The following is an 11,024-nucleotide window of genomic DNA, read 5'->3' on the forward strand; positions in this document are numbered from 1 at the left end:
TCGCAGAGCAAGGGGAAGTGACAGTGACTCAGTGGCTGTGCCAGCGGCTGTGCCAGGGCCTCTGGGGCATGTCAGACCCAGCCCTGCTGGGGCCATGTGCCTGGGGAGCCGCCTGAGCCAGCCCAGGGGCGAGCCCTGCTGCCCCCCTGCCCCACGCAGCAATGTTTCCTGCTGCAGTTTCGGGTGATGATGGGGCAGCGTCCCCAGGGGCTGCCCCTCCGACTGCGCCCGTGCTTGGGAGGAACTGCAAAGCCCCCGGGGTGGAGCAGCTGCTGCCTCCCGCTCAGCCCACTCCTGAACGCGCCCAGATTCCCCCCAAAGCCCCTAATCCCGCCTGGCTCAGCCCCAGCTTCCGCTCTGGGCCCTGTTAGCTCAGCTAATCCCTTGTGTGCCAGGTTTAGGGACGCGCTGGGTGCAGCGTCCCCATGGGTCTCCCCCCGTCACCCCCAGATTTCGCTTCTCAAGGGGTCTGTGGGCTGGTCTGCCAGTCCCCAGCCCTGACCCATGCTCCTGCCGCCTCCACCAGCCCCACTGCCCCATGGGTCCCAGGGGAGCCACGAGTGTTTGTGCCCATGAATGAGTGGCCTGTCCTCACCAGGTGGAGCCAGGGTGCTGGATCCCACCCCTTGCTATTCCATATCACCACACAGCACCCTTGTGATTCACCAGGTGTGGCTCCCTTTCCGTCACCCCACTTTGCAGGAAGTTTCCCGGCCAGCCCCCCACGAGCCCTGCGCAATAATAACAAGTCGGGATGAGCTGGCCAGCCTTCCTGAGCAACCCTACAATAACAAACCAGCGCAATGTGTCCAGCTTTCCTGGGCAGACAATAATAAACCCGCATGAGCTGGCACGCTTTGCAGAGAAACCCTACAATAATAAGCCTGGGTGATGTGTCCACATTCACTGAGCCACCCTAAAATAACAAGGCAGTGTGAGCCATCCAGCTTCCTCTCAGGGAAGAGGGGTCCCTGAGCTGTCCCCCTGGGACAGGAGGGACCCTGGCCAGCAGGTCTCCATGTCTTCTGCTTCTGGGCTTGCCCAGGACCTCCCCTGCCAGCACTGGCCCCTGGAGAAGGCACCCCGTGCCAGTGGTGGGCCAGGTTGGCAGAGGTGATGCCCATAGGTGCCATCAGCCTGTGGCTCTGCCTTCTGGGAAGCCAGCAGCAAGTCCTCACAAGTCCTGATGTGCTGGGACCTGCTGCTCTTCAGGGCATCCTCCTTGCCCAGCTCCCTTGCCAAACTGGCACCCAACACCAGCTGCCCCGGAGGCTCTCCTGCTGTTGCCCTACGGGCTGCTGGATGGAAGGACAAGTGCCCGTGGTCAGGCTTGATCTGGGGGTGCCACCAGCAGCCGCCCCCAGCCCCTGGGCAGCCATGCCCAGCTTCTCATGGGGTCGCCCAGGCCAGGAGGCAAGGCTGGTGCCTGTAGCAAGGGCTGCTTTGCTGGACCCCACTCTTTTTCAGGGAGTTTGTTGGCACGTGGGCAGCGGGAGGGCTCGGATGTCCGTGGGTTTGCTGGGCAGTGTGGCGGGATGGCCTCTCTCCACGTGTGATGGGGTAGGGGCTGTGCCCACTGGGGGCTGGAGTCCCTTGCCCCCCACCAGCCCTCTGCCAAGCCCCAGGCTGCTCCTCGTGGGCTGGTCCTCGCATGGCTGGGAAGGAGATGCTGCAACCTCCTGCCCTACCTCTGCGCTGCCGCTGACCCTCCTTTCCCTGGGATTTATCCCTGGGAGCTGGAAGCAGCAGCGGGTGGGCAGGGCAGGGGCAGGACCCCCCCCAGCATCCCCGCATGGGGGGGACCTGCATCCACCCCAGCGCAGAGGCAGCACAATGCAGAGCCCCCACTGCCACCGCACCCCTCCGCTCAGTGTCTGCGAGAAAAGCTGTAACCCAAGCCATGAAAACAGCACAAGGAGAAAAGAAAAGGGTATTGAGCGGTGGGGCTGCTGCGGTCGCCGACCAGCATAGACTGCTGGTTGTTAAGCGGGTGCCTCGCTTGCAAAGGCTGCCTTGATGAAGTGTGAGACAGCACTTACGGAGGGACGCGGGCAGGCATTCTCGCTCCATCTTCCGCTCACAGTGCCGCTCTTTATGCGCCTGACATTTGCTTGCTGGAAAGGCCCCGAAAGTCAGGGGGAAAGGAAAACATTGCCCGCAGCAGGGCCGGAGCAGCACTGGGAGGAGTGCCGGGCCATGCCGGGCTGGGCTGGGTCAGGCTGGGATGCTCGGCCGTCCCGGCCTCCCCGCCCGCTCTTCCCCGGGGTGACCCCTTCACCTCTCAGCAGCTCTCCGGCTGCCTTCCCCTGCCGGCACCGCCGCTTCCTGCCAGGTGTGCTCAGCCTGGCTCCCTGCCTGGGAAGCCCTGGCCATCCTGACCCTGCCTGCTCCACGGGCGGGCTGGCAGCACCACCAGCTCTCCTAGCTGCTGCTGCTGCACGTCCCCAGGGACATGTGTGGTAGGGGGTGATGGGGACAGCGCAAGCTCAAGGCAGGTCCCTTAGCTGTCCGCCACTGCGGTACGCAGCGCCCCAGGGACTGTTGCAAGCTGGGGTGAGCGTGTGCGAGCAGTTCCAAGGGCTGGAGGAGCTGGGAAAGGGCACCGCCGTTCAGTGTGGGGCAGCTCAGGGTGCTTTGGGGCAGCTTGGGGTGCTTTGGGGCAGCTCTGCCCCGAAGGAGAGGGTCACTGCCCCACCAGGGAGCTGGGGCGGGAGGCCAGGCTGCTGTGTCCCGCTCCATCCCAGGGGGATGATCTGCCCCTTTGCATGCCCTTGACTCCAGCCAGGAGGGAGCAGTTCAACCCCCTTCACCTCTGTTCTCCCGCAGGCAGATCCTGGTGAGATCCCTTGGTCCAGCACTGTTGGCAGAGGCTGCGTGAGCGGCTAGCACAGGGTGGTGCTCATCTACCTGGATCCCAGGGTGGATCCCTGCCCAGCCTCACTGACGCTGGCACAACCATGGGCGGAGATGCCCTGCGTGCATCCAGTGAGCCATGCCAGACCCGTTCCCAGGAGCACGCACAAAGCTTGCGGCAGGGGAGAGTGCTGAGGGCGGCCTGGCCACGAGGCCATGGAGCTCCCCCCGCCTTCCTCAGCATCACCAGGCTTCGCCCGTGCCAGCATGGCAGCAGCCGTGCCCATCGCCGGAGAGCTGGTGTGCCGTTCCTGGGCCGCTGCTCCACCACGCCGCTTCCGCAGAGCCTGCTGGCAAGGAGAGCCCAGGGAAGCCATGCCCCCCCTGGCCCACACCCCTTGGCTCCCGGCCCCGGCAGGAATTATTAAGTGTGCCCCTGTGGAGCATGTGCTGAGGCTGGCCACGGGAATGTGGGCAGATCTGACATACAAGCCACAGCAGCCAGGCTGTAATTTCCAAACAGGCCCCGTTCGCTCTGTTTTCCAGTTAAAAATATATTAAAAAATAGGAATGTGGGGTTTGTAGCGAAGAATGTTGGTAACCACTTCGAACGTCTGGTGTGATAATGAAAGGGTCAGTCCCCGGCTTTGAGCACGACCGATTTAGACTCTGGTGCTTGGCACCAGCGTGGGGGCCCAGTACGGTCCAGCCTGCCTGCAAAACCCTTCCCGGGCCCGGGCCAGGGGAAGGTGATACTTCTGCATCAGTGGCACGGTGCCGGGCTGGGTGACATGCCCCTCCTGCTCACGCTGTCAAGAGGACATCCAAATCGTCGTCTCTTATGGCCTCTTGAGAAAGGAGTCTGGGCAGGGGTGGGTGAAGGCAGGATGCCTGGGAGATGGATGCTGTACCCCGCCCACCACTGGCCCTGCCACCCCCCCACGCTGGGGTACTGCCCCATAGCAGAGCCCTCTGGGATGGGGGGACACCGAGTGAGGCTGCAGTCCAACTCCCCATGAGCTGCCCCCACCGCTGTGGGGCCGCCGGCGAGCACGGCTTGCTCCCGATGCGAGGTCAGGTGCCTGCCCCCTTCGCTGGGCAGCCCCCCTGGCTGGGCTAATCACGGTTCAGGGTGTGCTGCGGAGCGTCCCGTGCTGCTGCTGCAGCCTTGAGTCACTTCTGATACCGGGGCATCCCTCTTGGCCTTGTGGCCAGGTAGTCATAACACGCGGGGCAAGCTGTGCCAGCTCCCTGGGCATCGCTCCCCAGTGCCCGGCGAGCAGCATGGGGCAACCCGGCTGGCACTCCCCCGGGTGCCAGCTCTCTGCTCGTGCCGCTCCCTGGACCTCTGGCATCATGTTTATCCCAGAGATGGGTAATCAGAGAAAAACAAGTCACCGGAGGCCAGGGCTGACGTCGCAGTGGGGACAACAAGTTGCCTGCGGCGGGGTTCAGCTTGGGGATGTGCTGGGGCAGTGGGGCAAGGAGGGAAGGGAAAGTCACTGGTACCCAGGGCTTGTCACCCACCCAGCCCCTTCTGGGGACACCTCCTTGTCCCTCTCAGCCTCCGGGGCCATCAGGTGGCCGGTGGCTGGCACAGCACGCTCCGCTCCCTGCTGAGTCACGACTCTGCAAGGGAAACACTTCCAGCTCTGGTTATAAACCCATTTCCCTCCGGGGCTGTGAAGCGCGGCCCTCCCGTCCCAGCACAGTCCAGCTCCAGCAGCCCAATGGCTCCGAGCCCACGGGCTCAAGCTGCCAGGAAAGGCAGCAGCAGGAGGTGGCCGGTGACTCCCAAATTCCACCCCAGGCTTGCTGGAGCTGGGCCCTTCCCAGAGGCATGGGCAGTGGGTGCCCTGTACCTGCAGACCCCTGTGCCACCCCAGATGTCCATCACTCCCTGGGGGCTGGCAGTACTGGGCACCCTTCTCCCAGCGCCTCCCCAGGGTGCCACCCCAGCAGGTGCGTGTGTGCAGGTCTCGGGGACACCGGATGGTTACAAGCGTGGTGGCCACTCCACAGCATTGTCCCGTCCCCAGGGATACCATGGGGATGCTGTGCTGGCTCTGGGCACCTGGGGCTGAGCACTGAGAAAGCAGCTGCCCTGCCTGGATCCTCACTTGGATGCTGGGAAGAGGAGCAGCCTGGGCAGCCCTGGGGCTCTGGAAGTGTCCCAGGTGCCATCTTGCGCCACAGCCCGCGTCCCAGCTGGGTTGGAGCCGAGGGGGGTGGGCAGCACCCTACTCCTGGGTGCACAGCGTGCCCCACTGCCTTGGCGCTCCCTGGGGACCCCTCGGTAGTGGGTAGAGGGGGTAGGCAGCAGGGTAGTGGCACCCAGGGCCGGGTGGCTCTGCAGGGGACTCTCCTGCCCTCCCGGGGCATTGACCCGCACAGTGCTATCTAGTACACTTTGCTCACTCCACCACTGTTCCCGGCTTTCCTGGGAGCTGCTGTTTGCTTTTCTCTGAATTATGACTCCAGCTTGTGCCTTTGATCTGGGCTGTGTCGGCCACCCGTTGCCAGCCCCTCTCCTGCCTTTGAAGTGCAATTGCCTTCCTGGCCTCGGACGCTGCTTTTGCAACCTTGGGTGCAACCCTGGCCCCGTGGGGCTGAAACATCCAGGGCAAGAGCATCCGCAGGGTATCTGAGGTGCTCAGCATCCCTCCTCCTCCCTGGGACCTTGTGATGGGCCAGCATAGCTCAGGGCTCAGAGGCCGGGCAAGGAGACATTGGGAGGTGTGTTTGCCCAGTGGCAAGCAATCCCGGGGATGCTGGCAGGGCGCTGGGACCAGAGCATCGCTCCCTCCTGTGGCAGTGGGCAGGGACACAGGAGCTCCTGCACAGAAGCTGGCAAAAAAGCAGACCCCGGTGGCATGCGTGTCCTACGGCTAAGGGGCCTTTCATGCCCACAGCTCCAGCAGGAGGGATGAGACCTGTGGGGAAGGCGCCTTTCTGGGCACCAGCCAACCCATCCTGGCATCAGCCCTGCCCTCCATCCCCGTCCGGCACGGAGCAGCGAGGGGGGCTCAAGCCTGCCCTTTCTGCCACTGGGAAGCCAGGGCCAGGCTTTGGACTCTGGCCTTGAGTGGGTCTGAGCGTCCCCATGCCCTCCCCGCTCCCCTGGTCCAGAGAGGATCTGGCCTTATCTGTTACACTTTGTTCTCCTGCTGCCTCAGTGTGGAGCGGAGCAGAGATTAGTGCGCAGACCTTTGACATACACACACACACACATACACTGACACACAACCAGCCACACACGCACCCAGAGCCATGCTCATCTACACATGGCTGTGCACACAGCCCCCCATGCACACACGCATACTCACAGTCACCTGCACACACGCACCCATACCGCGCCCCATGCACCCCCACACAGCTGCCCTCTCTAGGGCACACACGCATTTCCCCATCCCTGCGTGTGTTTGTTTTCTGGCCGTGTGCTCTGTTAGGTTCCCAGTGGAGCATGGCGCTTGCCCAGCCTGCCAGCCTCCCTGTCATGAGAGCCAAGGTCCCCCATGCACGTTGGCATGGCCCAGAGGGTGAGGGTGGCATCCCGCAGCCCTGGCAGGGGTTTCGGGCAGGAAGAGGGGGGGCTGCCTTGAATCAAGCCTGGATGGAGACAAAAATGTGTCCAGGGAGCCAGGAGCTCCTCTGGCAGCCTGGCAGCAAACGGGCATCCCTCGTCTCACCACCGCATCGCCCTCACTTGCCATGGGGCCACCGGGGATAGCTTGTGCTGCCTGCATAGACATCGCTGGAGGCAGCCGTGGCAGGCAGAGGTTCCCTGTCCCCACCTCGTGCCAAGGTCCTGCCCCTGTGCAAGGCTCGCTGCCCTCATCGGCCAGCCACGGCCCCTGCGGTGCTCCCGCTGGGGAAGTCGCAGCCCTTCCCTCCCTGTGCGATCTTATCTCCACCGTTTCATGAATGACTTGCAAGCCTCCCACAGTCTGCCTCTGAATGGGAAGGCAGCCCAATGGCCGCAGCAGGTGTGCGGGTGTGTGCACATGCGTGTGTGTGTGTGTGCACGGCTGGGGAGCAGCCACGTCCTGCCCAGTGCCAGAGCTGGCTGGCCCTGCAAGCCATGACGCAGTCCCTGGGGTGAAGCAGATGGAGGCCGATGGGCAGACGGATGCACAGCCCCTTCTCTGCCCCACTGCAGCACCGTGGCAGGGTGTCCTGGCAGGAACCGGCTCCTGGCAGGTGATTTCCTGGCAGGGTGACAGTGCCTCTGCTCTCTCCCACAGAGCCTGCCCCAGATCTGCAGTGCGGGAGAGGGGCAGGCGTTCGCCTCCGCTCTGCGGCAGCTCTACGCGGCGGTGACGCAGCAGGAGGCTAAGCAGGCTCGGAAACGGCAGCACTCAGGTGAGGAGCTCCGTGGCCGTGGGATGGGGAGAGGCTGAAGCACCCAGCCTCCCCACAGCTGAGCCCCCATCTCAGAGGAAGGGGAGTGGGGCCCTGGGTGCAGCTCACCCCATGCAACAGTCTCCCCTTTTGCTTTCCCCCCATGGGCTGAGCTCCCCCACCCAGGTGCCATTCCTAGTGTGGGTTTGGGCAATGCCCTGCGCTCCCTCATCTCAATCCCAAATTGCATCTCTTTCTGCCGGTACCAGAGGACTCCGAGGGCCCAGCGCCCGCTGCAGAAACTGCAGGGCACCCCCATCCGCTGCCTCCATCCCAGGAGGATGAAACAGCATCTTCCAGCGAGGGAACCATGGTGAGCGCAGCTTTAGAAACAGCTTCTCTGTACCAGTGGCAGGATGGGGCCTGCACCTCCCTTCCCTCCTCGCATCCCAACCCTGTACCGCTCCGGGATGGGCTGGGGGTCTCAGCTCAGTTCCTAGCCCATCCTACCCCATGCATCCTGGCTGGGTATCATGTAGGTCCATTGCACACGTGTGTGTGGTTTGCACACAACCACGGGGGTGGGGGGGTGTCACCGCTTGCACACACGCACCCATCCTGCGTGAACCCCCCGGGGAGGACTGACGCTGCCTCCGCTTTGATTCCAGCCATCCTCTTCCCCAGCTCAGAAGCCCCGGCTGCCTGCAGCCAAGGCCAAACCGAAGAAGGCGAAGGGGCTTTTCAGCTGAAAGGTTGCTGCCACCCACCATGAGGGCCTCTGCTCCCCCCAGCATCCGAGAGAGGCAGTGCAGAGCACCCGTGCATCCTCCACCTCCTTGCCTGCATCTCCCGGCAGACCCTGGCCTGGGGCATGGTCCCCTCCCAAGGTGTCTCCAGCCAGGGTGACGGGGCATCTCCTCTCTTCAACACTGTCTCAGGAACTTCTTTTCTGCCTCTTCCCTGGTGTGGAGCTTGCCCAGGCTGCCCCATGATGGAGCCGGCACTGGACCGGGGGGAGTGGGAGGGATGCTGCCAGGTGGGTGTGGGGCAGCAGGGACTCCAGCAGGGCTGTGGGGTTTGGCTGCTCTCATGTGGGTTTGCAATAAAGGGCTGTGTCTGGGTGAGATCCCTCTCCTCCTGCTCTGTCCCCCCTGGGCCTGCCGTGTCCAGGCAGGGGTGCAGCCCCCAGTGCTGCTGGGTCCCCCTCAGGCCAGTCCCGCTGCCCTAGGGTCTTGCAGTGGCTCTGGACAGTGAGGAGGTGACAGTAGATCATTGCTGTGGGGCAGGACGGCAGCTCCCAGCCAGTGCTGTGCCTCACCCTGAGCAGCAGCATGTGGGGTGGGGTGTGCATGAGGGGACCCCCAGATCCTGAGGGCACAAGGTGCTGGAGGGCCTGGAGCCCACATTCTCCTTGTCCCATGCCAGGGACACACCATGTGGTGGTGCCTGGAGCCAGGAGGAGCCATTGTAGCAGCGGGTTGGCAAAGGCAGCCTGGCTGTGCCGAGGGCCACCCTCCATATGCAGGCAGCTCCCCCAGGGTTAGTGGGCAGGTGACATGGGGTTAATCCATCCTCTGGCCTCCAAGGCGCAGGGGACAACCAAGCCACTGAGCAGGTTGCCTGGGAGCAACCCTGGAGCAGGTTACAGATGCTCCCTGGACATAGGTAGTCCTGTGGCAGGACATAGGTATCCCCTGGGCAGAGGTAGTCTCTGCCCCTCCACACCCTACCCGTCTGTCCATCCATCCATCCATCCTTTAATCCCTGCTCTCCTCTCCCAACCCTTGTCTTTACATGCTTCCTTTGGGGCTGAGACCCCACTCCTGTGCCCAAGCCGGGTCCTAAAATAGCAGGCAGAGAGCCAGGCAGCACTGCTGCAGGCAGGCTGCAGCCTGTGGTGCTGCTCTCCTGGGGCAGGGACCCGTGCCCCCAGCTGCCCTGCTCCCCGGGGCTGGGCTGGCCGCAGTCACACTGCCTGCTCTCCCAGGCAGCAAAGGGGGAAACAAAAACATCCGGAGCAGCCCCTGTGTCTGTGGAAGGGGAATGAAAGGGCCTTTGCTGGGCCATGGCCGGCCAGTCCCAGCGTGAGAGCAGCCGGTTGCTTTTTATATTTCCTCTCCAAGGGAGCAGCGTGCGGGGCAGGGTGGGTGGTGAGAAGGGAAAGCCATGGGATGAGGAGCTTGTGCCGACAGCCGTAGCTACGTATCCTGCCTTCCCCCATCTGCCAGCTTCTTACCCTGGCAGCTTTGGGTCTGCCTGCCGGGCACTTGCCCCCAGGGAGGCTCCTGCTACCGGCTGGGTAGGAGCAGGGCAGCAGTTTAGCAGCTTTATGTTTCATGTGTCTTCTGTCACCAGGTTGTCCCCTGGTGCAACCTCTGCTCCACCCATGTGGGCTTCATCTCCAGGCCTGGGATCTGCTCTGTTCCAAGCCAGGTCCCCCAGCTCCCTGCTGGGTCTGGGGTTCATGCTGCTCCCCTGTGCAAGCCGGGACGTGCAGGAGGAGGGTTTATCACCCCAGCGAGGGCATTTGGCTTGTCGGTCCCCTTTGGGGCTGAGGGGACATCACATGGGGCTGGGCACATTCCCATCCCGCTGTGCCAGTGTCTGGTGGGTTCTCTAGGGGAGCGGGTGGTGCAAACCAGCACCTGCATCCCCAGGTCATCCCGGCTGCCAGCTGCACCCAGGCTGCGTCTCTGCTTCTCCCTGGGGTGCTCAACTCAGGGAAGCCAGTCCCAGGGATGCTGCAGGGGCATTGCTCAAGAGCCCTGTCCTGCTGCAGAGTAAGTCCCCCCGAGGAGCCCTGTGGCTCTGTGTCCAAGGGAAGGACGAGCATCCTGGCAGACATGGGCTAGGGGTAAAGACCTGCTGTACGGACAGATCCTGCTCCACTCACCCTGCTCCCAAGGCAAGGGAAGGTGGGGCTGCAGAAGCATGGACGGGGGGGTAGATAAAAGCAGGAAAGTGAAGATATCAGTGGGAAAAAGAGCTCTGCCGATGCCCCCCAGGCCACCTCAGGGACCCCAGCCCCCAAGACTCCAGCATGGGGCCACCGGTGCCTCCCTGGCCCAGGTTGCTGCCGGCTCCAGGGGGTGTCACCACTCATTGTCCCATCCTGTCCCGCTGGGGTCTCCTTCCCTGTCCCCACCCCCTCCTCCCTGGAGCCGGCTGGATTTGAGCTCCCGACACACATTAAAGGCCACAAGTTCGGCCTCGGCCTCCATAAATTTGATTCCATAAATATTAGTTTTCGCAGGGTTTAATGAAGCCGTTATGCCGGGCACGGCCCAGCACCCCGACCCGTGCCCTTAATAAGGGCTCTGTGGCCTCGATTAAAGGGACCTTTCAATCGCTGTCAAGTATTTTTAGAAAAGGAAAAGAAAAAAAAAGAGAGAGAGAGGAGAAGAAGACGACCAAGGCAGCGAATAGGGAGAGGAAAATCCCAAACCCCTCCAGTGCAAAAATAGAGAAATAGCACCACCTAGACTGCATCGCCCGGCTCCGCCGCCCGCTCGCCCGCTAGCCCGGCGCGGTGCCCGGCTCCGGGCAGTCCTGCGGGGCCTTGCGCCAGCCCCGTGCCCCCTCCCCCGGGCAGCCTTGGGAGCCCCCCCGAGGTGTCTGCGGGATGCTGCCCTCCCGCTCGGGGCAGGGATAGGGGGATGTGTTGGGGGGGAAAGCCGAGGTGCAGAGGAAGGAGGGACTTGGGCACGGTCGGGACGCAGGCAGAAGCAGTGCGTGGTGGCCAGGCGTCCCGGGAGTGCCTGAGAGCGGCTGAGCGCTGTGGGAGATGCTGTGTGATACAGGGACGGGCGCGGCATCTCTCCCCCCTCCCC

The 11,024-nt window shown here is 63.5% G+C and overlaps 2 protein-coding genes across 2 annotated transcripts in view; both read left to right on the plus strand.

Annotated features, from left to right (window-relative positions):
• The window catches only part of NHEJ1 (non-homologous end joining factor 1), a 47,330-nt gene extending 39,387 nt beyond the window's left edge, over nucleotides 1–7,943 (plus strand). The window contains exons 6-8 of the mRNA XM_019470906.1: nucleotides 7,098–7,215; nucleotides 7,464–7,567; nucleotides 7,863–7,943. Coding sequence (XP_019326451.1) covers nucleotides 7,098–7,215; nucleotides 7,464–7,567; nucleotides 7,863–7,943 — 303 coding nt within the window. The remainder of the gene's footprint in view (nucleotides 1–7,097; nucleotides 7,216–7,463; nucleotides 7,568–7,862) is intronic.
• Nucleotides 7,944–8,185: 242 nt separating this feature from the next.
• IHH (indian hedgehog) overlaps nucleotides 8,186–11,024 on the plus strand; it is a 16,596-nt gene continuing 13,757 nt past the window's right edge. The window contains exon 1 of the mRNA XM_019470907.1: nucleotides 8,186–8,230. Coding sequence (XP_019326452.1) covers nucleotides 8,186–8,230 — 45 coding nt within the window. The remainder of the gene's footprint in view (nucleotides 8,231–11,024) is intronic.

This window comes from Aptenodytes forsteri, unplaced genomic scaffold, assembly GCF_000699145.1.
Source record: "Aptenodytes forsteri isolate BGI_AS27 unplaced genomic scaffold, ASM69914v1 Scaffold255, whole genome shotgun sequence".
NCBI lineage: Eukaryota > Metazoa > Chordata > Aves > Sphenisciformes > Spheniscidae > Aptenodytes > Aptenodytes forsteri.